The 22110-nt window shown below is 65.0% G+C and overlaps 18 protein-coding genes and 1 non-coding gene across 19 annotated transcripts; 6 read left to right on the top strand and 13 right to left on the bottom strand.

Moving 5' to 3' along the window:
- Window positions 1-143: 143 nt before the first annotated feature.
- On the top strand, window positions 144-1199 carry MRET_3705 (uncharacterized protein; the record flags this gene model as incomplete). Its single annotated transcript, XM_027630332.1, has 1 exon — window positions 144-1199. One exon carries the CDS (start codon window positions 144-146, stop codon window positions 1197-1199), a length of 1056 nt encoding a protein of 351 aa, XP_027486039.1.
- Window positions 1200-1205: 6 nt separating this feature from the next.
- On the bottom strand, window positions 1206-1727 carry MRET_3704 (riboflavin kinase; the record flags this gene model as incomplete). The annotated part of the gene is made up of 1 exon (XM_027630331.1): window positions 1206-1727. One exon carries the CDS (start codon window positions 1725-1727, stop codon window positions 1206-1208), a length of 522 nt encoding a protein of 173 aa, XP_027485817.1.
- Window positions 1728-1828: 101 nt separating this feature from the next.
- MRET_3703 (threonine synthase) lies at window positions 1829-3358 on the top strand (the record flags this gene model as incomplete). The annotated part of the gene is made up of 1 exon (XM_027630330.1): window positions 1829-3358. The coding sequence occupies one exon, from the start codon at window positions 1829-1831 to the stop codon at window positions 3356-3358; it is 1530 nt and encodes a 509-aa protein (XP_027485820.1).
- MRET_3702 (general repressor of transcription) lies at window positions 3336-4529 on the bottom strand (the record flags this gene model as incomplete). The annotated part of the gene is made up of 1 exon (XM_027630329.1): window positions 3336-4529. The coding sequence occupies one exon, from the start codon at window positions 4527-4529 to the stop codon at window positions 3336-3338; it is 1194 nt and encodes a 397-aa protein (XP_027486040.1).
- A 16-nt stretch (window positions 4530-4545) lies between these two features.
- Window positions 4546-5490, bottom strand: MRET_3701 (ribokinase; the record flags this gene model as incomplete). The annotated part of the gene is made up of 1 exon (XM_027630328.1): window positions 4546-5490. The coding sequence occupies one exon, from the start codon at window positions 5488-5490 to the stop codon at window positions 4546-4548; it is 945 nt and encodes a 314-aa protein (XP_027486041.1).
- Window positions 5491-5533: 43 nt separating this feature from the next.
- On the top strand, window positions 5534-6100 carry MRET_3700 (DUF775 domain protein; the record flags this gene model as incomplete). The annotated part of the gene is made up of 1 exon (XM_027630327.1): window positions 5534-6100. The coding sequence occupies one exon, from the start codon at window positions 5534-5536 to the stop codon at window positions 6098-6100; it is 567 nt and encodes a 188-aa protein (XP_027486042.1).
- On the bottom strand, window positions 6097-6843 carry MRET_3699 (DUF431 domain protein; the record flags this gene model as incomplete). The annotated part of the gene is made up of 1 exon (XM_027630326.1): window positions 6097-6843. The coding sequence occupies one exon, from the start codon at window positions 6841-6843 to the stop codon at window positions 6097-6099; it is 747 nt and encodes a 248-aa protein (XP_027485831.1).
- Window positions 6844-7074: 231 nt separating this feature from the next.
- Window positions 7075-8481, bottom strand: MRET_3698 (SNARE associated golgi protein; the record flags this gene model as incomplete). The annotated part of the gene is made up of 1 exon (XM_027630325.1): window positions 7075-8481. The coding sequence occupies one exon, from the start codon at window positions 8479-8481 to the stop codon at window positions 7075-7077; it is 1407 nt and encodes a 468-aa protein (XP_027485832.1).
- Window positions 8482-8556: 75 nt separating this feature from the next.
- MRET_3697 (superoxide dismutase, Fe-Mn family) lies at window positions 8557-9426 on the bottom strand (the record flags this gene model as incomplete). Its single annotated transcript, XM_027630324.1, has 1 exon — window positions 8557-9426. One exon carries the CDS (start codon window positions 9424-9426, stop codon window positions 8557-8559), a length of 870 nt encoding a protein of 289 aa, XP_027486028.1.
- A 112-nt stretch (window positions 9427-9538) lies between these two features.
- Window positions 9539-11242, top strand: MRET_3696 (nucleoporin NDC1; the record flags this gene model as incomplete). Its single annotated transcript, XM_027630323.1, has 1 exon — window positions 9539-11242. The coding sequence occupies one exon, from the start codon at window positions 9539-9541 to the stop codon at window positions 11240-11242; it is 1704 nt and encodes a 567-aa protein (XP_027485836.1).
- MRET_3695 (DNA replication licensing factor MCM7) lies at window positions 11243-13618 on the bottom strand (the record flags this gene model as incomplete). Its single annotated transcript, XM_027630322.1, has 1 exon — window positions 11243-13618. The coding sequence occupies one exon, from the start codon at window positions 13616-13618 to the stop codon at window positions 11243-11245; it is 2376 nt and encodes a 791-aa protein (XP_027485833.1).
- Window positions 13619-13717: 99 nt separating this feature from the next.
- Window positions 13718-13796, bottom strand: MRET_t0059. Its single transcript has one exon. It is a non-coding gene; the product is annotated as a tRNA-Gly (tRNA).
- Window positions 13797-13908: 112 nt separating this feature from the next.
- MRET_3694 (uncharacterized protein) lies at window positions 13909-14496 on the bottom strand (the record flags this gene model as incomplete). The annotated part of the gene is made up of 1 exon (XM_027630321.1): window positions 13909-14496. The coding sequence occupies one exon, from the start codon at window positions 14494-14496 to the stop codon at window positions 13909-13911; it is 588 nt and encodes a 195-aa protein (XP_027485834.1).
- Window positions 14497-14636: 140 nt separating this feature from the next.
- On the top strand, window positions 14637-15851 carry MRET_3693 (paxillin; the record flags this gene model as incomplete). The annotated part of the gene is made up of 1 exon (XM_027630320.1): window positions 14637-15851. One exon carries the CDS (start codon window positions 14637-14639, stop codon window positions 15849-15851), a length of 1215 nt encoding a protein of 404 aa, XP_027485839.1.
- Window positions 15843-16721, bottom strand: MRET_3692 (endosome-associated ubiquitin isopeptidase (AmsH); the record flags this gene model as incomplete). Its single annotated transcript, XM_027630319.1, has 1 exon — window positions 15843-16721. The coding sequence occupies one exon, from the start codon at window positions 16719-16721 to the stop codon at window positions 15843-15845; it is 879 nt and encodes a 292-aa protein (XP_027485840.1).
- Window positions 16722-16844: 123 nt separating this feature from the next.
- Window positions 16845-18914, top strand: MRET_3691 (gamma-tubulin complex component 3; the record flags this gene model as incomplete). Its single annotated transcript, XM_027630318.1, has 1 exon — window positions 16845-18914. The coding sequence occupies one exon, from the start codon at window positions 16845-16847 to the stop codon at window positions 18912-18914; it is 2070 nt and encodes a 689-aa protein (XP_027485837.1).
- MRET_3690 (uncharacterized protein) lies at window positions 18886-20142 on the bottom strand (the record flags this gene model as incomplete). The annotated part of the gene is made up of 1 exon (XM_027630317.1): window positions 18886-20142. The coding sequence occupies one exon, from the start codon at window positions 20140-20142 to the stop codon at window positions 18886-18888; it is 1257 nt and encodes a 418-aa protein (XP_027485838.1).
- Window positions 20143-20199: 57 nt separating this feature from the next.
- On the bottom strand, window positions 20200-21345 carry MRET_3689 (D-xylulose reductase; the record flags this gene model as incomplete). The annotated part of the gene is made up of 1 exon (XM_027630316.1): window positions 20200-21345. The coding sequence occupies one exon, from the start codon at window positions 21343-21345 to the stop codon at window positions 20200-20202; it is 1146 nt and encodes a 381-aa protein (XP_027485865.1).
- A 100-nt stretch (window positions 21346-21445) lies between these two features.
- MRET_3688 (Ras enriched in brain) lies at window positions 21446-22024 on the bottom strand (the record flags this gene model as incomplete). Its single annotated transcript, XM_027630315.1, has 1 exon — window positions 21446-22024. The coding sequence occupies one exon, from the start codon at window positions 22022-22024 to the stop codon at window positions 21446-21448; it is 579 nt and encodes a 192-aa protein (XP_027485864.1).
- Window positions 22025-22110: the final 86 nt, after the last annotated feature.

Below are 22110 nucleotides of genomic sequence, written 5' to 3'. Positions count from 1 at the left end.
CACACGCCGCGTCTTGCTACTAGCATCCGCGCGGCCGAGTCTGCGAGGCGAGCGAGCGCGAGCCGCGGGGGACCGGTGTCGTTATGATTAGTCAGCATCTGGAGAGGTGCCTGACACAGCCGCTGGCTTGTTCGCCTTCCGCCATGCAGCCGACGGAAAGGCCGTCTTCTGCCAAGGCACGTATGCAGGGCCACCTGGCGCAGGTGCCTAGAGCCATACCCCAGAGTCCTGTGCGCCCAGCGTCTTCGATGCACCTGCCTTTATCACCGTCGCGTGATAGCAGCCTTTTAGCTGCGCCCAGCGCCACGATACCCACGGGCCATGGCGCAGCGTCGTCCAGCGCCTCACTCGTGAGTGCGAATGAGCTGCCGGACGATCCTGAGCGTGCATCGAATGTGGTGCACTTGTTTGCGCCGCCGCTCGCGCCCGCATGGAGCCCCGTGTCCATGTCCCGCTCTCAGAGCTCACGAACGGACGACGCATCGTCTACCTACTTTCCCATCGGAGCGCGCGCGTCGCTTTCTCCGCGCTCTCCTCCGTACCAGGCGCCGCTCTCGCCGGAAGCGAGTATATTTGAGCGCAATATTCAGATGCTCGGCAGCCCGCATGTGCGGACGCCCCGGGAGGCCGTCGACATGGCCGTGCCCCCCGTCCTCGACGACGCCGCCGACGCGATCGTGAGTGACTCGACGCTGGAAATCGTGTCGCCGCGCTCGCCGCCTTCTCCCTACGCGTCGCCCTCTGCATCGCACCGGACCAGCGGTGTGGACATGCTTCGTGGCGCATCGCATGACGGGACGTGGCGTCAGCGTGCCTATGGGCATCGCCGTCTGCAGTCGGATCAGACGAGCGTGATGAAGAATATACCATCGAGTCCGGCCGGCCAGCGGCGGTCAGCGTGTCCCCCCACACCGACGGCCGCGCCGAGCGTCACACACAGTCCGAGTTTGAGCATCGACGGCGCTGTGATCCACGAAGGACGTGCAGCGATGCTCTCACACAGTCTCGATGGCATAGCCGATGCGATGGTCGCGAACGATCGGTCGCCGGGGTCGTCACGACTAGGCCACCTGTCTGTGCCGTCCGCCTCGCCGTCGATGCATCCGTCGCCGGGCCGCAAGCGACTTTCGTGGATGTCGTATGCGGACATTGTGCACGACGTGAATGAACAAGTGTACGATATAGATCCCCAGGTATAAAAAAGACTATGGAGCGAACCACGTATGGTGGCGATACGCCTCATAGGCTGGTCGGCGGAGCGACTGTTCACCGACGCGCTTATCGAGCTCAATGTCCTGGATCAGAGCTTCCAGGCTCTCGTACTTGCGCTGTGCACGGATGTAACCCAGCACGATCACTCGCATGTGCTCGCCGTAAAAGTCGTCCGAGTACGTGTGCAGGATGTGCACTTCGAGGGTCTTGTGCTCAGCCTGGAAGTGCGGATTGCGGCCTACGCTCATGACCATCGGATGCACACGCAGCTCGTCTTCGTGGCGCTGCGATGCGTCGTGAAAATGCACCTGGGCGTACCCAAAGTACACACCTGTATCGGCCAACTGGTGCTCAGCATCGTTGACAGGATCATCGATGGCCTGCACGGGCAGGTTGGCCGTCGCGCAGTTGAGCTGCTTGCTGCCGCGCCCGAATCCGTGCTCTACGCTGCCGCGGAGGTACACGGGGAACGGCGCTTGCGGCTCGTCACCGCCACACACCGACGGTCGTGCCATGCCAAGCGCCAGCGACGCACCACGTCGATGCGTGCGTATCATATCACGTGACATTATCGGGGCCCAACGACCTGGAGACGCTGCGCGTTGCTCGTACCGCCATGAAGTACCTAAGCACACGTGGCGGAGACGAGCGCCTCACGTTTGAAGAGGCCGTCCTGCAAGGTCTTGCGCCGAACGGCGGTCTCTATGTGCCGGAGAGGATACCAGCGCTGCCAGCCGACTGGCAGGACGCGTGGGCCACGCTGCCGTTCCCGGAGCTGGCGTTCCGGATTGCGTCGCTGTTCGTGCCGCCCACGGCCGAAGAGGGCGGCATTCCGCCCGACGATCTGCGCATGCTCATGAACAAGTCGTATGCCACGTTCCGTCACGACGACGTGGCGCCTCTGCACCAGGTCTCGCCCCGCGAATGGTGCTTGGAGCTGTGGCACGGCCCGACGTTTGCTTTCAAGGACGTGGCGCTGCAGCTGCTCGGCAACCTGTTCGAGTACATACTCGAGCGTCGCAACCAGGCCCAGGGCACGCACACGCTCACTGTGCTCGGCGCCACGAGTGGCGATACGGGCAGCGCGGCCATAGCCGGCCTGCGGTCCAAGGCGCATATCCACATCTTCATCCTGCACCCACGCGGCCGTGTCTCGCCGATCCAAGAGGCGCAGATGACAACCATTTTGGACGACAATGTGCACAATCTCGCTGTCGACGGCACGTTCGACGACTGCCAGGACATTGTCAAGACGCTGTTTGCCGACAGGGCCTTTAACGACAAGCACCATCTCGGTGCGATCAACAGTATCAACTGGGCCCGCATTCTCTCGCAGATCACGTACTACTTTGCGGCGTACTTTGCGCTGCGCAAGCAGACGGACGACGCGGATCGCATGCAGGTCGTGGTGCCGACGGGCAACTTTGGCGACATCCTCGCCGGCTACTATGCCAAGCGCCTGGGCCTGCCCATGTCCCAACTCGTCGTCGCCACGAACGAGAATGACATTCTGCAGCGATTCTGGGCGACGGGACGCTACGAAAAGGCGCAGGGCGGCCATGTCGCTGCGACGCTCAGTCCCGCGATGGATATCCAGGTATCGAGCAACTTTGAGCGGCTGCTGTGGCACTTGGCGCATGATACGTCCGAGGCCTCGGATCGGGCCGCCGATGCCGGCCGCCAAGTGCAGGCATGGATGCAGGCGCTCAAGACGCACGGCTCCATGGCCGTCACACCAGCGCAGTGGGAGTTGGCGCGGCGAGACTTTAGCGCCGAGCGCGTGTCAGACGCCGAGACACGCGCCACGATCCGCCGCTACTTTGACGAGCAATCGTACCTGGTCGATCCCCACACGGCCGTGGGCTTTGAGGCGGCGCGGCGACGTGCGAATACGGCGCCGCAGGTCATTCTCTCGACCGCGCATCCCGCCAAGTTTTCCGACGCGGTCCTGTCGTCGTTCGCCGACCACCGCGACATGGCATCGTACTTTGACGCGCACGTCCTGCCGCCGGAAATGCAGGGCCTCCTGGACAAGCCGCGCCGCGTCGTGCATATCCCCGCGGGCGACGACCACTTTGCATCGCTCTTGCAACGCACCAAGGACCAGATCGAGCGCGATGGCTTCACGTCCACAAACGCGTCGTAAGATCATCACAGGCCGACGCCAGGTACGGCCCATGCGGCCCGCACGTCCAGCTCACATCGTTGATCTCGGCATTGTGCAGACGCGTCAGCACCGTTCCGCCACGCACAAAGCCGTGGCAGTCCACGTCCGGCCGTAGGCGCGTCGACACATCCCATAGCACCACATGGCCCAAGTGGCAGCCTAGCGCTAGCAGCGAGTCGTCGTACAGCGCAAGACGCGCATACAACGAGTTTTGGTACTGTTCCACCTCGTACAGCGCACTCGCCTCCCCAGGCACCGCTGGCCGCGCCACATCACCGGCGTCAAAGACGTACACACAGCCGTCCGTGCACGCAGCATAGATGGCATGCCGCGACGCCGCGACGGCCAGCGACGAAATCCCATGCGAGCGCGTATTCCACGACGCACGTCGTGACGCGTCATCCGTCTTCGCGACGGGCCGCTTGGTCATGCGCAAGTCCCACACGTGCAGAACGGCATTCGCACTGCTGCTCGAGGCGAACGTCTGGCCGCCCGGCAGGTACGCCAGCGCCGTCACGGCGGCCACCGACTTTTTCTTCGCATGCGCGCGCGGAATGTGCACAGCCGCCGCCGGTGTCCGTGCATCCCACACGTACACGTCGCCATCGCGTGCGCCGCTCGTCACGTAGCCGTCCGGACTCCAAGCCAGGGCCCGTGGGCTGCCTGCATGCCCTTCCCAGGTGATCGTGACCGCCTGTTTTTCCGCGTCCCACAAACGCACAGTGCAGTCGCTGCCTCCTATCGCGAGCAGGTCATCGTGCCACTCGAGCGCAAAGACGGAGCCATGCACCAGCGGTTCGGACGAGTAGGCCAGGGCGCTAGCGTGGGGCTCCAGGGTATCCAGTATAGACACGCGCCCTTCGTCGTCGCCTACGGCAAGATACTGCTCCAGAAAGGCAAGCGACAAGGGGTTCGCGACACTTTGCGCCGTTTGATCCGAGGCAAGAACGTAGTAGGCATCCTCCCCTGAAGCAAACGCGCTCAAATACGCCGAGGACGCGCGGTACTTACTCCGCCGCTTTTGCAATGCGAGAGGTATCGTGGCGCGCCGCGCTTCCTGCTGCCGCGTAGGCGACGGCGGCGACACACGCGGCAAAAAGAACCGCGAAGCACGCCGAGGCGTCACATTGCCTGGCACCCGACGATCCATGTACGTGTGGAGGAAGCTATAGAGACCGGCAGCGTGCCTCGACCTCGCTGGCGGCAGGGATGCTGTCCATCGCGCCATCGACTTCGACGGCCATCGCTGCGGCGACGCTAGCGCGCTGCAGCACAGCACGCACGCGATCGATCGTCCAGTGATCTGTGGTCATGAGCCCTGCCACGAGGTAGCCTGTGTACGTATCGCCTGCCCCGGTCGTGTTCACGACGTGCGTCGTGCGAGACGCAGGCACATCGATCCACGTGCGCTTGCCGTCCAGGATCACGCCGGCGCTCGAGCCTTGGCTTCCGCGCGTCACGACGAGCCACGGAATCGGCGCGAGGCACGGCACGTCGGCGAGAGTGCGGGCGTCCGGGCCGAGCGCTGCCTGCAGCTCTGCGCTCTCGCCCTCATTCACGATCAACACATGCAGACCTGCCCACGGAAAGGCACGCAGCTCGTCGGGCGTGAGCATCGGGCTCGGATTCAACACGGTGCAGATGGACAGCGACTGCGCGTGCTGCACATACGCTATCGTGGACGCCAGAGGAATCTCATTTTGCAGGATCAGGTGCGTGACCTCTGGCGAGAGCCATCGTCGCACATCATCCAAGGGCGTATCGAGCGCAAAGTTCGCTCCTTTGAGCAGGACAATCGAGTTTTCGCCATCCCCCTGCGAGAGCTGGATGAACGCACGCCCCGTCGGCACATCAGGCGACACGTACATACAAGACGTATCGACATGACGCTCCTCGAGGCAGCGGATAGGCCACTTGGCATCCTCCCCGACCGCGCCCAGCATGCGCGCACGCACGCCCGCCAGGCCGAGGACAGCCGCTACGTTCGCACCTTTGCCGCCCGGACGTGACCACATAGCCGACGACGAGATCGTCTCGCCCGGCCGCACAATGTGCGGGACTTGGAACGTCTCATCAATATTCACACTGCTGCGCACCACGCACAGCGACATGATGGCAGCCGATGACGCGGCCTCCACCCCACCCACGCCGACCATGTTTTCTTGTGTCGTGGCGGGCCGACTGCCATTGCCCCCGCCACAGCAGATCGATGCGACGCATGCCGTCTTTCAGCTAGAGGAGGCGAGCCACATCAACCACCTAGTCGTCTTCATGACGGGCGAGCAGGCCTTCCCCGAAGGATACGGCGCCACCGTGCACCTCATGTGGCCTCGCGACAACCCAGCGGAAGCGCCACCCACTTGGCAGCTCCTTGGGTGCCTGCAGAACACCAAACCCTCTGCCATCTTCCGCATTCGTGATCCTAAGCGCGATCAGCTGCAGCCGCGCACCGCGACGCTAGGCATCAGTATCGAGACCCTCGACGAGGTGGAGCGCCAGATGCAGACCCTGGCCAAGCCGCCCGAACAAGCTCTTACGCGCCCACCGACCATCACACAAGCGGCACAGCTTACCATACCAATCGCCCAAAATGTATTTGCGTATCTATCGTCGTTTGCGCCTGACTCGGCCCCCCAGGCCGTGCCGTTGCTACAGCGATGGCTCGAGCAGTTTGAGCGCAAGTTGCAGTCCCAAGGCCTCGATTTCCTATTGCGTAATTAGATGTCAAATGTGCGATCAAAATCACGGTATATGATATCCCGCATGCCGGGTGCCATGAGCGGCTCCGAGGTCGTCGGGTCCGCCACGAGGTAGCGGTATGGCAGTTCCACCGACTCGCCCCGTCCAAACTGGAGTGTCGGGCTGTCGACGAAGGAGAGCGCACCGCAGCCGTCGGATGCACCGTCCGCTCCGTCCATGCCGCGCAGCTCGTCGAGACCGAGACGCAGTCCATCCTCGACGACGCGCTTGGTCACTCCCAGCGCCGTGTCTGTCGACATTTGCACGCTGCCGAGGTGGCGGCCTGGAAATCCAAGCTCACGCAGCGAGGCCGTGCGGTCGCGTGGCGGATCATCGCCGAGAATGCCCCCGAACAAAAAGTGCGTGAACGGCGCCGGGGTCGATCCATGTAGGCCAGCGTCGCGGACAGAGAGCGGCAGAGGCGCCTTTGGATCGAGCAAGCAGATACGCTGCAGATCCCATCCACGCTGCTGAGCCAGCGTCGTGACGGATTCGGCATGCAGCTCAAAACGCGCCGGCTTCTGCGTCAGCGGCGGCAAGGGCTGCCGAAACGCCTCGTGCAGTGCGTCCAGCGATGCGCGCGACAACGCCGTGAAGTGGACTGTCGTGCCCTCACCTACATGGTACAGCATGTGTCTGTACTCTAGGAGCGCCCACGGCGGAAAGTGCGCCGGAGCCTCGGGCTCGTCCTCTTCCATGTGCTCAATAATATATTCGGCGCGCATGGTGGAGGAGAAAAAGCGCGCACGTTTTTTTTCCTTCTTCCACCACAGACCGTAGTGGCAACCAGGTTGGCATATTGATGCGTGCGTGGTCAGTTGACCGCCACCTCCTTACCCCGGGACTGTACGATGCACGTTTCGGATAATATGGTGGCGAAGAGAAATAGGGTTTGCATTCGCTATCAGCCTCAGACGTGTGTCAATGAAGGCTCATAGATAGTAGCTCACCTACAATTATTCTACGGCTCGTTCAAACTCTTCGATCGACTCTGCGAGCCAGGAAGGAGCGTGGGATGTCGTGGTATCGCAGTGTTCAGGTGTGCCGGGCGACTTGGGCTCCACGTCGTCCTCCATGTCATACTCTTCGCCACTGCCGTGCTCGAGACTGTCGTTGACGGCGCGGCTGGTCACATGGTGTAGGTAGATGAAAATGCCGACACACAGCACCATGCCGCAGAGGCCGGCCATGTGCCGCACGGTATAGGCGTCGTTCGATGCGCGGTTGGTGGTCCAGTTTTCAATCGAGGCACCGATGCTCGTGTGCACCAGCAGCTTGGGGAGGGCCAGGGCCGTGCATGATAGGTAGGTGCGAAATGTGAGGATATGCGAGCTCGCCAGGAGCATATTCAAAAGATTGTAGGGGTACGGCGCCAGTCGCACGAGAAAGAGCAGCTGCGGTCGCAGCTCGATCGCATGCACCACGCGCTGCAGTCCGCCGGCATGCGCCAGCACGCGCATCATCCAAGTGTGAAGGTACGTGCGGCTTAGGAGAAATACGGCAGCGGCGCCTGAGAGAGCGGCCACATAGCTCACGACAAAGCCCTGCCACATGCCAAAGGCAAAGCCCGAGAGGACGATCATGGTCGAGTAGAGGGGCATGGGCGGGAAGGTGAGCGCAAAGATGAGCGCGCCGAACAGGATGCGGCCCAGCAGCCCCTGATCTCGAAGGAGCGTCGACATGTGATCGAGCGCGTGGAAGAGCGGTGTGTGGAAGAGCATGACCAGGACCGTGCTGGACAGGCTGATCACGACCCACACGAGCAGCGGCGCGTACGACTGCATCCACGGTGGCCACCAGGTGCGCTGGTCTGTGACGGGATCGCGGAAGGCATGATCCCAGTATGTGTATTGGGCGCAGACATACTGGAAGGCCAGCACGAGGCACTCGCGCGGATGACCCACAAGCCGTGCGATAGCTTGGACGTGCGCCCATGCAGAGCGCCGCCGGATGCGGCGCGACTGCCTACTGCGCGGCCGGAGGTAGACGGCGCCGTGACGCGCCTGCGGCGCGACGATCGGCTCTGCCACGTCCATGGAAATCGTGTGCTCATGCGGCATCTCCTCCGGCTCCATCGACACGGGCGACATGGTCGTGGGCACGTCAATGAGCGTCGACGCCACTGTCGGTGACATCGACCGCGCCATGACACTGACCAGCGACTGAGCTGCGTGCGCGGCGGATCGTAATCGACTCGGACTACGAGGACTCCTGGTGCCACTCCTCATCGGCCGCCATGCCGTATTCTCGGTATCATGGGAGTGACTACGCAGCTGTGTCTGCACACGCAACGACGGCGTCTTGCGCTGCCGCGGCGTCACCGTATCAGACCGCCGCGGCACATCCACAGGGTGCCGCGACATGGTGTCGAGCCGCGACGACATGTGGCGCTACGGCGGCCTTGGGCTGTGCATACCTCCACATCTACACCGCGCTCGCTATGTACGATCGTCGCCCCACAGGCGCTCGACGCGCTCCCAGTTGACGCAGTCCCAAAAGTGCGTCATATAGCGCTCCTTGCCCCAGAACCCATAGTCGCCGAGCCATGCGTGTTCGTACATGCTCACACACAGCAGTGGGTATAGATGCTGCCCGATCGCGTCGGCTCCCGAGGCGCGCGACAGGGCGTCGAAGCGGGGAGGCCGCGTGGGTGCGTCGGGGGCGGCCGGCGCCTCGGCCTGCGCCTCGCCGTCCTGCACGGCTGTCACGAGGTCCTTAGGGCCGCACTGGCGGCGCTGCTGCACGAGCACGGTGCCGGCGCCGTACGTCGGCACGATGCCCAGACGGCCGTGCTCGTCTTTGACGAGCCACACCCAGCCACTCGAGACCATGCCCATGGCCGCCGACGACATGGCCAGCTTGAGCTGCGGCAGCGATCCAAATTGGTCCGAGATGGCCGTCGCGAGCGTCTTGCCAAACAGCGTGGGCACGGCGCCGATATGCGTCGAGGGCTGCGGGTACGCCGGCTGCTTTTGAGCGGCGTGCGGCACGAGGCACGAAAGAAAGAAGCTCGTGTTCAGCGCGAGCGATGCATAGTTGAACGCAAGTATGCTGTCGCGGTCATGAGCCGCATTCATGACCGTCTCGACCACCGACTCGGTCGCGCGAGGCGTGCCCCGGACCTCTTCGTTGAGACGCTGCAGCAGACCCGCCTGCCACTGCGTCCACAGCAAGTGCGTCGTGCGCTTCGACAGAAACGGCTCGCATCCCTCAGCCAGGGCCTCGGGCATCGGCGGAAGCTGGTGCAGTGCACGCACCGACGTCGCGCGCATCGCAGCGTGGACTGCGGGCCGCGCTACTCGAAACATACCACAAAAAAACGTCGGAAGAAAAAAAGCGCTCGCACCGCGGCGGCAACGAGCACGACGCCGGTTGTGCCACGTGGCACACACCGCAGCCCTGTGCCACCATACCGCCCTCATGTCGCTCGTGAATGCAGCGCCGCCCCCGCCCGCGGTGGTCGCGCCTGCCGACACGTTTCGTGCGCTCGTGAAGCGCGCGATGCGTCCGCGGCAGCAGCGCATCTTGTTCCTGTGCATGATCGCGGCGTTCCTGGGCCTCGCGCTCAGCACGCCGATCCTGACGTGGCAGCGTCCGTGCAGCGCGCTCGCAGCGTCGCTCGCTCTCGTGGCGTGCGTCATGCTGCCTGTACTGCTGTGGCGCCGAACGAGTCTCTTGCATAGCACATGGCGCCCGGAGGGCGCGCCCGTCGCGCGCGCGGCCTATGCATACCACGTCCTGCCTGGCACACCCGTCCGTTGGCACGCCGGCGTGGGCGCCGTCGCCGTCGTTGTGTACGCCGCGCTGTCGACGCCGTCGCTCGCGGTGATGCAATGGGTGCCCGCGCACGGCGCGCACTACGTGAATGAGACCTTTGTCGTGGCGCTCGTCGGAGGCACGATGATGAGCGGCGCCTACGCCGTAGCGTCCGCCCTATGGATGCGCGGCGCTCGGCGCGGCGTGCCGCCGTACCAAGTGCGCTTCGCCGACGCGCGGCTGTACGAACACGCGATCGCGGCTCTCGCTACGCATGTGCCCCCGGCGGTGTTCCTCGCGGCGGCTCTTTGGCCGCTGTGCATCGCCGTGTACTGTCTGTCGCGAGACACGCTATGGACGATGGTCCTGCACATGACCGGCATCGACACGCCACTGCGGCGGTGGATCGTGCCGTCGTTCCGCTGGCCATTCCGGTCATGGCACCTGCTCCTCTCGACGTGGCCGGCGGTCGTCCTGCCTGTGGCCCTCTTGGAAGTGGCACACACCCTCTTTGACGTGTACTGGACGCATCCGCTCGACTCGATCACCGCGTCGTACAAGGACCCACTGACCGCGCTCCTCGGCGGCCTGCACGATCCGCACCTGTTCTTCTCGACACACGCGCTCATGGAGCTCGCGCGCCGCGCACGCCACGATGCAGCGTTCCGACGCGCCGTGTTTGATGACGTACAGCACGGCCGACCCCCTGCGCTGGCCAGCATGATCCACGCGTGCCTTCGTGCGCTCGACGCTGTGGCGCCGCCGCCTGCACCGCCGCCCGCTCCGACGCCCGCTCCGACGCCCGCTCCGACGGCAGCGCCTCCGAACGACAAGCGTCCCGCACCGCGTCCTACGCCCGCGGCTCTCCTCCGCACCATGCTCCGTCACGCGTGGTCGCTCCTCCCTCCCGAGGCCCGACACGTCCTCTTCCCACGCACGCTGTACTGCGCCTTGTGGGCGCCGGCGCCCAGCTTGGCGCTGGACGCCCGCCTGGCCTCGAGTGTGCCACGTGCTTTTTGGGCCGCGGCAGCGATCGAGGCTTGGATGCTCGCTTCGCTGACGCAAGATACCTATGGCGTGGCGCAGCACCACACAGCCGCGGTCGTCGATGCCCTAGCGCGCGCACACGCGCGCCTCGAGCGCGTGCGCACGGACGTGGAGCGCCTCGCTATCGAGGCGGACAGCGAGCACGTACGTGACGTGGCCGCCTGGCGCGGCGCGCTGGCCGATACGGGCGCGGCGGCCGCGTTCGGCCCATCGAGCGCGCCGTTCTTCACCGAGATGCAGGCGTCATGGCAGGCGTACGCGCCAGCGGATGCGGCACTGAGTCGCGCGCTGCGTCGGATCGTCGAGTCGTTTCCTACATAGCTAGGCAAATACAATGCGCTGCCCGACGACATGCAAGACATTGAGCGAGCTGTACTCCAGCAGCGTCTCGTGCAGCTGGTCCTCGACCCACCCGGCCGCGATGGCACGCGCACGCACGTCAGAGAGCGCCAGCTCACCGAGGCCCGCGGCGTTCGCGCGCGATGGATCATCACGGCCCGACTGCACGGCCATATCGCGAAGCAGCCGAAAGATCTTGGACACATAGCTCTGGTCGCGCGACGAGAGATCGCCACGCCGGCGCGCAGACGTGTACAGAGACGCCTTGCTCACGTCCATCAGGCGCAGCGCCTCTTCGACATCGGACGTCTCGACCACATCCGCAAAGCGCAGCCGAGCCAGGGCCTGGGACAGGCGCACCATGCCCAGCAGCGTGCGGGCCGACGTATACGTAAAGGCCTCGTCACGCTCCTCGTCGTGCTTGTGCTGCGCACGCATCTGGACGTACGCATTCACGAGAAAGTCGGAGACGGCACGCGGGATCGTCGGACGACACTGCCGCGCCGCCGCCAAAAAGTGCCGCAGGACATGCGGCGGCACCACATCCTGCGCCTGGACGGGCGGCGCGTTGTACATGTGGACATAGGTGACGTGCTCCGCCAGGCGCTCGTCGTCGTCTCGCGACGGCGTGTCCAGGATCAGGTACAGGATATCAAAACGGCTCAACAGCGCCGCCGGCAAATTGATATTGTCCACAGGCGAGACCCGTGGATTGTAGCGGCCATACAGCGGGTTCGCCGCCGCCAAGATCGACGTTCGCGCATTCAGCGTCGTGTTGATGCCCGCCTTGGAAATCGAAATCGTCTGCTGCTCCATGACCTCGTGGATCGCCGTGCGGTCCGACTCCTCCATCTTGTCAAATTCGTCAATGCACGCTATGCCATTGTCGGCCAGCACCAACGCACCCCCCTCCAACACCATCTCATCCGTCACTGGGTCGCGCAGCACAGCAGCCGTCAGACCCGCGCCCGACGAGCCGCGGCCAGTCGTGTACAGCCCCCGCGGCGCCACCTTGGCAATGTATTTCAGCAACTGCGACTTGGCCACACCAGGATCTCCCATCAGGCACACGTTCAAGTCACCACGAATCTTGAGGCCGTCGCCCATGGTCTTGTGACAGCCGCCCACCAGCAGCAGCAGCAGGACCTTTTTGATGTCCTCGTGGCCGTAGATCTCGGGCGCAATACTCGAGGCAAGCCGGTGGTACAGCGACGGATCGGCCCGCAGCGCATCGAGCTCCGCCTCGATCTCAGGCGTCGGCTCCATCGCCTCGTACGTCTTTTTCAACTGCTGGATCGATTGCGCCTCGAGGAACGTGTCCGTCAACAGACCCGCGCGAATGCCCCGAAAGCCCGTGTAGGGCTGCGGCAAAAAGATGCCGCCCACCTGCACAATATCCCCCGGACTCACCTGCCGCGTCAGGCGGCCATACAAGTGCACACTCATCGACCGTGGAATGTGGCCCACCGGCACCTGGTCCGTCATTTCTTGGATGCGAATTTCCTGGTACGCCAAAAACTTGCTCGCCCGGACCTGGGGGTACAGCGGCGCTCGCGCCTTGTTCGTCGCACACACGCGGCTCGAACAAAACGTCAGCGGCATGTACTGCTGCCCCGTGACCTCCTGGAACACTTCGGCACCACACACATCGCACGCATACGCATCCACGAGGATCGATGGACGCACATCCGAAATGCGCGTCACGACGCCACGCACACTCAACAACTTGCCGAGATGCGCGCCGCGAATCGATCGAACCGCCAGCGACGGCGTCGAGCGCGAAAGTGGCCGTATATACAGCATGTATCGCCGCAGCAAGGTCGGTGGGAACGTCTCTGCCACTTCGCCCATACTCTCCTCGTGCTGCTCGTTCAGGGCATTGCGTTCCAGACGCTGGTGCCGAATCACGTCCAGCACGTCGTCCTTGTCCGAGATATCACGACTAGGGTCCGGCATGATGCGATCGATCACGTCACAGAACAAATTCACATAGCGCTTGGTATTGGCCTGGATCGACGCTACGAGCGCGCCTCCCACGAAGCCCGACGTGGACGAGAACTGCGCGATATCGTCCAGCTCAATCACGATCATTTCTTGATCACGATTCGCTATGCGCTGCAACTGTATCATATACTTGTTCACCATGGCGTCCGGCGCCGCGTCTTCCTCGATATCCATCGCCCGTGTCTCGTCTGGCATCGACGATGCCTGTGTCGTGCCGACGTCCGAGAGTGGCGGCACTTGGTCTAGGGGCGCCTTGAAATGCTGCAGAAAATCTTGGATCTTGTCTCGCTCCTCCTCATACCGCACCGGGACGTTGATCACCGGCAGGATGGGGCCGGTACTTGCGCCGCTCATCGCGCCCACAGGGAAAACTGCAAAAAGGACGCGCGTCGCGCACCGACCGGACGAGGGCAGGGGGCGACACGTGCCTGCCCTGTGGGCAGGCAAAAACGTTGCGCCAAGGGGGAATCGAACCCCCGGCACAGCTAATCCTCATGGCAAAGCTGTATTTTACCACTAAACCATTGGCGCGGACGATGGTGAATCATGTTTCTTATGCACCTATGAAGGGCATGCTAGACAAGGGCTGACGAGGTCTGCCTCAATATGGTTCTCGGAGACGTGGATCGCTAGCTCGTTGGTGTCTATGAAGACTCTTTTTCCGCATCCCATGCCCGCTCGTGCTCACGCACAATCTCGAGACCTGGAAGTTCGCCCGCGACGGTGCCGTACAGGGCATCACGAACCTGGGCACTGCGCACGGAGAGCTCGTCCATCGCGTACAGATCACCGTGACCGGCCGTATCACGGGCGCGGCGCGTGGGGTATGAGGCCGGCTGCTTGACAAAGTGAGAGCGGGCATTCGTAGAATCCTGCAGCATCGAAGCATGCGATAAGGAGCCCGGCAAGACGGTGCTCTCGTACATGTCTGTCATTTCGCCCATGGTATCACGACGGTTGTGCAGATGTTCTCGGCGCTGCCGCAGCAAGAGCTCATGCACCGTCGTGAACTGAACAAACGGACGGCCCGAGCGGCCATTGTAAAAGGGGCCGAGGATGCTCTCTGTCACCTCGTTCTCCAGCACAGGGTCCTTGTCCCCCGACACATTCGTGGGGTAAAAACTCGGCGTCAGGTGGTAGAGCGACACGGCATGACGCATATTTTCATCCTTCGCGCGCCGCATCAGGCGCTGCGCTCGCCGAGATACACACAAGCGCAACGTCGTGTGCATCGTTCGCGCGAAAAGCGAGGTGAGAAGGAGGAGCCTCGCCCGCCGCCGCCGACCCTGGGGCTTTCCTTGGTATCACGTGATGCGACACCGTCACGCGTCGCTCTGGCAGGCGCTGGAGGCTGGGCGTGTTGGCTCACGGCATGTCAGTGACGCAGCGGCCGCTGCCTCAGCCGGCCGGCCATGTCGTGGCCTCGCCCAGTGCGCATGACCTATTTCCGTATGGCCTGTCGTCTCCGATACGGCATGGCATGCCTGCGACGCCGCCTCGATTCGAGACGCCACCGCCCACGGTGCCGCCCAAGCCGCTTTCGCCACATACGTCGCCGTTCAAGACCCCACGGAAGCGGCCGCTACCGACGTCGCCCACGCGGCCCCTGCCGCGTCCAGGGGCGCGGCCGCTTCCTACGATTCCTCTAGATACCCCGCACAGGACCACGTCGCCGCTGCCGCCACCGCCGAGCATGTCGCCTGCCGCGCCGAGCTCTCCTTCGAAGGCCGGGCTACCAGCTCGCGTGCCTTCCCCGCGCGGACCGCAGCCCGTACCTCGTGAGGCCGCGCCTGTGCCAGTCCCGCTGCTGATGGTCGATGGCGAGGTCATGACGGACGACATGATGGATCCGACGTCGTCTTCGGCGCCCAGTGTCGCCACCAGTGATGGGGCGGTCGTGGCGCAGCATGCCTCGAGCTCCTCGGCCGCTGAGCGAGATGCGGCGATGCCGCCCGTGCCGCCCGTGTCTCAGGGCGTTCATGCCATGTGCCACCGGTGCGGCCGCTGGATCGGCGGGTACATGGTGCATGCGATGGGCAAGGCATGGCATGCGCGGTGCTTTACGTGTGCGCACTGTGCGACGCCTCTGGAGCATGTATCGTTCTATGAGCACGAGGGCGAGCCATACTGCCACCTTGACTTTCACGAGCTGTTTTCGCGGCGGTGCTTCTACTGCCAGACGCCGATTGTGGACGAGCGGTTCGTCACGGTCGATGCCTTTGGCGAGCCACGGACGTACCACGAGGCGCACTTTTTCTGCGCGAACTGCGGCGATCCGTTCGTCGAGCAAAAGGACGGCAACACGAGCGTGACGGAGCACAGTCGTCCGTTCTATGTGCATGGCCGACATGCGTACTGCGAGGCGTGTCATCGGCCGCGGTGCCAGGCGTGCAAGAAGGTCGTGGGCGACGAGCACATACAGGCGCTGCGCGCCGTATGGCATCCCGAGTGCTTCGTGTGCACGCGGTGTGGTCGGCCCTGCCAGGGCGCGACGTTCGTCGCGCCGGACGGATCGCCGTGTGACTTTGACTGCTACCAGGCGTGGATCCGAGGCACGGCGAAGCGATCGACTACCTTTTTATCCTAGAGTACATGATAGACCATGACGAGGTACCCCTCGAGCTACGGGCAGCGACACCGGCGGATCGGCCGTGAGAAACAGGCGCTCACTCGGCCGCCGACGAAGGCGCCGTGGGCGTGGAGAGGGTATACGCGGCGGCTGCGCCACAGGCGAGGTAGGAGGCGGCGAGAGCGGCGGGCATGTGAGCGGTGGTGACCAGGGCGGCGGCTGGCCGGCGAGCGAGAGCGGCGGTGAGAGAGGCAGCGTGGGTGCGGCCCATGTCGTAGGCACAGCGTGCGTGGGCGACCATGGCGCTGTTCGCGCCGACGGCGGCGCCTCGGCGAACGATACGTGCTTGGAGGCGCGCGACGCCTGGCGGAAGGACGAGCGCGTCGGTGTCGCGGCGTGCGACGAGGGCGAGACGGGCGGGTGCGTCGCGGGAGCGGCGCCGCCACGCGCCTCGAGCAGGGCATCGCGCGTCAGCCATACGAGTTCGTGAATGAGCGCGGCATGTCGCCTGCACTGGGCGCGCGTCTCGCGATCGAGCTTGTGCCAGCCGGCATGCTCTCGTGGCATGAGCTCGTTCAGGAGCTTATCGCACTTGGCGAGGCACAAGTACTGCATGTCCAGATCGCTCGCATTATGGTGCTGGTCCGCTTGGCGCTTGAACGTGTCCGCGCACCGGATCCAGTGGGAGATCGGCACGGCGCTGGAGAAGCGCAGCTCGTGACGCAGCTCGGCCACTTGCGCATCGAGTTCGGCGAGCGAGGCGGGCTGCGTCGGCGCGGGTGGCGCTCGTGCGTGCGTACTGCGCCCCAGCACGCCTATCTGATTCATCGGCGATGTGAGTGTGAGGCGCTGCTCCGCCGGCCCGCGGGCTCGCGGCGATCGTAGCATCCCGATCGACGCGCGGATCACGAGCCAAGCTTGACCGTCCCCGGACCGCCACGCACGCACGTGGGGCCACGTGGCATTGCACGCGGTGGACGCGCGTCGAGCGGTGCGGCGGCGGCTGTTGACATGGCCGCTGTGGTGCGTGTGAGCGACGTGCAGGACGTGCGTGTCCCGCGCGCGGAGCTGCTGACGAGGCTGCGTGCGCGGCAGGGCGTGTCGCTTGTGCCGGAGCACGAGCTCGTGCGCGATGTGCTGTACCTGTTCCAGGGCATGTCGGGCACGCATGTCCGGTGGCGCCACGAGTGGCAGCTGCCGTCCGACGACGGGTCGCGGCCGGCGCACATGGACATGCGCCTCGACTTTGACGAGCAGTATGGCATGATTGCGCCGCCGACGCGCGCGCTGATCCACCGACTCGCGGAGCTGGGGCAGTTGTACGAGCGCGTGCAGCGCTACGTCGACGAGACGCAGCAGACGAAGGCCTCGCTGCACCTGGCCGCACAGAGTCTGTGCTACTTTCTCGCGAACGAGCTGCACGCACACTGCGAGCTCGTGTCGGCGTGGGATCGCACCTGGCACGCGCAGGTGGAAGGCGACGGCGGCCGGCCGCTGACGCTGCAGCGTCTCGCGTCCTGCACGCACGAGCCTGTGATGCGGATGCGCCTGATGAGCACGATCGTGGCCAGCTGCGAGCACGCGCATGGAGGCGCGCTTGTGTCGACGATACACACGTACACCCTCACCGGCCACCCGTTCATTCGGCGGTACACGGCGGCGATGCTGGATCATGTGTCGCGGCCGTTTTTCCATACGCTGTCGCGGTGGCTGTACTACGGCGAGCTGGACGATCCGTTCAGCGAGTTTTTCGTGCGGCGTGCGACGGCGCCCGCCGAGCGGCCGCACGTCGTCGACGATCTCGTCGTCACGTCCGAGCAGGGCGTGGATGCCGCCGACGTGTGGCACCATCGCTTCGTGCTGAGCCGCGATATGCTGCCGACCTTTTTGAGCGAGCACTTTGCGCGCAAGATCTTCTCGACCGGCAAGAGCCTGCACTTCCTGCGCGAGTGCTGCCTCGAAGGCAGCGCGCCGTCGCGCCACCGGCGCGAGCTGCGGTACTCGGACATGGCCGGCCTCGAGCATGCGATTGACGCCGAATTTGCGCTCGCGAGTGGCCAGCTGTGCACGCGCATGCTGCGGGCGTTCCGCCTCTTTGATCATCTGCGGGCGCTCAAGTCCTATCTGCTGCTCGCGCAGGGCGACTTTGCCGATGCGCTTCTCCAGACGCTCGGGCCGAGTCTCTCGCGCCCGGCGTCGACGCTGTACCAGCACAATCTGAGCGCGGCGCTCGAGACGGCGATCCGCGCGTCGAGTGCGCAGTACGAGGACCCCGAGATCCTGCGCCGCCTGGACGCGCGCAGCCTCGAGTTTGGGCCGGGCGACACGGGCTGGGACACGTTCACGCTCGAGTACCGTGTCGACTCGCCCGTGAACGCCGTGCTCGATGCGTCCGCGATGGCCGGCTACCAGCTCCTGTTCCACTACCTGTGGCACATCCAGCGCGTCGCGTCGCGCATCAGCACCGCATGGACGCAGCTGCTGAGTGTGCAGAAGGAAGTCGCGCGCAGTCGGCACCGCCGAGCGCTCGGCCAGCCCCTCTTGCTCCAGCTGCGCGCGACGCACGCGCACCTGTGCGAGATGGTGCACTTTGTGCGCCAGCTGCAGAGCTTTAGCGAGCTCGAGGGGCTCTCGCATGCGTGGCAGCGCCTCGAGCACGACCTGCTCGTGTCGCCGCCGACCGACCTGGACCACCTCATCGAGATCCACCGGACGTATCTGCACACGCTCATCCACACGACGCTCCTGCGCGCGCCCGGCAGCGGACGCCGCACGACCGATCACCTCGCGCACGATGTGCGCGCGCAGCTGCACTGCATCCTCGCGTACGCCGACGCGACGGACGAGCTCGGCATGTATGTGACGGCCGAGCTCGCCCGCCTCGCGAGCGATGCCACCGCGCCCCTCGCCGCGGCGGCGCGGACGCACGCGCACGTATCGCAGCGCCTCGCGACGCACCACACCGAGTTCGTCGAGCGCCTGCACACGATGCTCGCTGCCCTCGAGCGGCATCCCACGCTCACGGTCCGCGACCTCGCGCGCCGCTGGAACTTTAATGCCGTGTACCAGCGGCGCTCGTGAGACGCACCTCCATCGCCGCACTCGGCGCATGCCGACGAAGCGCCTGCAGCAGCGTGCCGAGGCGCCGGCGCGGCACGCGCGGCGCCAGCGCGAGGTACCCCTCCATCAGCTCCGCCAGCACGCGCGACGTGGCCGGCGTGCGCTGCGTGTGCGCGAGGGCATGGAAGAGCGCATAGTACGTCGCGGGCGACACACGGCACGCGCCCTGCGCCAGGCCGTCGTGCATCACGCGCAGCGCCGCCCACACGTCGCCGCGCTCGGCGAGCAGCCGCGTCACGATGCCAAACGTCGTCGCCGACGGCTCGATGCGCGGCACCGCGTCCAGCCCCGTGGCACGCGTCCACGCCGCCGTCGGCGTCTGCGCCCGGAAGGCGCACCATGCCTCATGCAGGTGTGTACCCCCCGTCCGGGCATACGCTTGCCACACGGCATGCAGCGCGTCGAGCGACACGGCGTCGTGCGCCTGCATGTCTCGCATGCAGGCGTGCACGTCGTCGAGGCGCCCCATACGTATGTACAGTTGTAATCGGATGCACCACGAGATCGGCGAGGGCTGCGTGTGTGGCGCCTGGCGCATGTGGTGCCACAGCTCGAGCACGACGCGCTCCGTCGAGGGGCGCGTCGGCGGGGTATGCAGTGTGTGCCACACCGTCAGCGGCACGATCGACGGCGGCACAGGCGGCAGGCGCCTCGCCCTCGCGCCCTGCACGATCGCATGCAGCAGCACATTGTACGTCACCGTGTCGGGAAAGGCGCGGTACGGCGCGACGCCCAGGCCGGCGAGCGGGGTATACGCTGGCACACACGGTGTGCCGTCCGTCGCACGCAGCACCGAGGCGCCCCGTGCGAGCATCTGAAACATGGACGACAGCTTCGGACGCGTGCACGTCAGCAGACCGTTCCACACATACGCATCACGCAGCATGTGCACGAGCTCCGCATGCACGAGCGCCTCAGCCGCCGACGCCGGCGCCACACTCACGCGCTCCTGCATATGCTCCAGCATCAGCAACACATGCTGCACCGTCGACGGCGAGCGCGGCTCAGCCCGCAGCAGCACACGCAGCATGCCACGGTACTCGGCCGGCGTCAGCAGCGCTGGATCATCGCGCGCTACGCCGACAAACGCCTCCATCACACGCGGCGCATGCCTCTGCGCGAGCGCGTCATGCAGCGCCACCAGGCGCGACGCCCCCGCGCGCACCGCCCTCCCGCCTCGTCGCAGCATGCACGCCGACCAACGGCGTCGACGCCGCCGGCCGCTCCTTTGAATGCAAGTGTGTATCTATGACCGAGCCTCGCCCTGGCAAATCTGCACCTTGATCGTCGCGCGTCCATCCTCGCCACGACCGGCCGTCGTGGCGTCAAACGCCTTGCTCGCATCGCTAAATACATAGCGGTGCGTCACGAGGCGCTTCACATCGATCTGACCCGACGCCACGAGCGCAATCGCGCGCTCGTAGTCGCCACAGCTGTAGCGGAACGAGCCCACCAGCTCGATCTCCTGCACCGACATACGCGTCACCGGCACGAGAATGTCAGGACGGCCCATGCCGACAGCGACGACACGCCCCTGCGGACGCGCCGCCCACACACCCAGCATAATGCACGACTGCGCGCCCGTCGCATCCAGCACCAAGTCGAAGCCGTCGTTCGCCTGCACGCTGCCGCCCAGCGACGCCTTCAGCGCACTCGCCGTACGCGCAGCCAGCTCGCCCTCAGACTCGTCCGGCCGCGGCGCATCCGGCTTGAAGGTCGACGTCGCACAAAAGTCGCTCGCGAACGCCAACTTCTCGTCGACCAAGTCGGACATGACGACAGAGGAGGCCCCGTACGCCCGCGCGACAGCGCCGACCAGCAGTCCAATAGGCCCCGCACCCAGCACCAGCACGTTCTGCAACGGAGCGAGACGGCCGCGCGCGACGGCTGCGTGCACAGCGACACTCAGCGGCTCCATGAGCGACGCTTCTTCCAGCGTCATATGGTCCGGCACCTTGTGCGCAAACGACGCATGCACCTGGTAGTAGGTCGCGAGCGTACCGTCGTACGGCGGCGTAGCGGCAAACACCATGGCGCGGCACAGGTTGTACCGGCCACCGAGGCACAGGCTGCACGACAGGCACGGCACGCCCGGCTCCAGCGCCACACGGTCGCCGACGGCATGCGTCGTCACACCCGGCCCGACCTCGCACACGATGCCCGACGACTCGTGGCCCAGCACCATCGGCGCCTCGAGCACAAACTCACCGATGCGGCCGTGCGAGCGGTAGTGGCAGTCCGAGCCACACAGGCCCGTCTGACGCACATTCACGCGCACTTCGCCGGCACGCAGTGGCCGCACCGGGCGGTCCTCCAACACCGTGTCGTTCACGCGCCGCAGCACGAACGACACGTTTCCCTGCGCAGGTGGCGTCGGCAGACTGTTGTTCATGGTCGCGTGACACACCGCCACCGGGCACGGACCGACGACGCACGGCGCCTCGCGACGACATACACACCTACATCACGATAGGCCCCTATAGCATACACGCCTACATGACGACACACGACGACGACGGCGCCTCGGCGCCGCCCTGGCTCGAGGCCTTTTCAATCTCGGCCAACACGAGCTCAAACACCTTGGAGACATTCGCATTGTGGCGTGCGCTGGTCTCGATCCACGCGCAGTGCAGAGACTGGGCGAGCGCCTTGCCCTCCGCCTCGGACACTTGGCGCTGCGCATGCAAGTCGCTCTTCTGGCCCACCAGCACGCACGGCACCGTCGACGTGCCTGTGTAGTTCAAAATCTTGTCGTACACGGTCTGGATCATCTCAAAGGTCGTTCGCGAGGCAATCGAGTACACGAGCACATAGCCGTGGATGCCGATCGCATGCTTCGAGTTCAGGATCGAGTACTCATCCTGCCCAGCCGTATCGACGATATCGCAGTAGTAGTCCTGGCCGCGGTACTTGACCGTCTTTTCAAACACATTCTCAATCGTCGGGTAGTACGAATCGACAAACGCGTCTTCCACAAACCGCACGACAAGCGACGACTTGCCAACAGACCGTGAGCCAAGCACGGCAATCTTGCGCTTCTTGCGTAACTGCTGCGCACTCGACGCTGACATGCTCCCAAGCAGGCAACGAGCGTCGTCGTCACACACCAACGTCGCGCGCCGCCCTCGCGGCTCGGGCACACGGGGGTGGAGGTCTG

Source organism: Malassezia restricta, chromosome VI (genome assembly GCF_003290485.1).
Source record: "Malassezia restricta chromosome VI, complete sequence".
Classification (NCBI taxonomy): domain Eukaryota; kingdom Fungi; phylum Basidiomycota; class Malasseziomycetes; order Malasseziales; family Malasseziaceae; genus Malassezia; species Malassezia restricta.
Note: the sequence above shows the minus strand (reverse complement) of the source record. Positions and strands in the feature narration are given on the sequence as shown.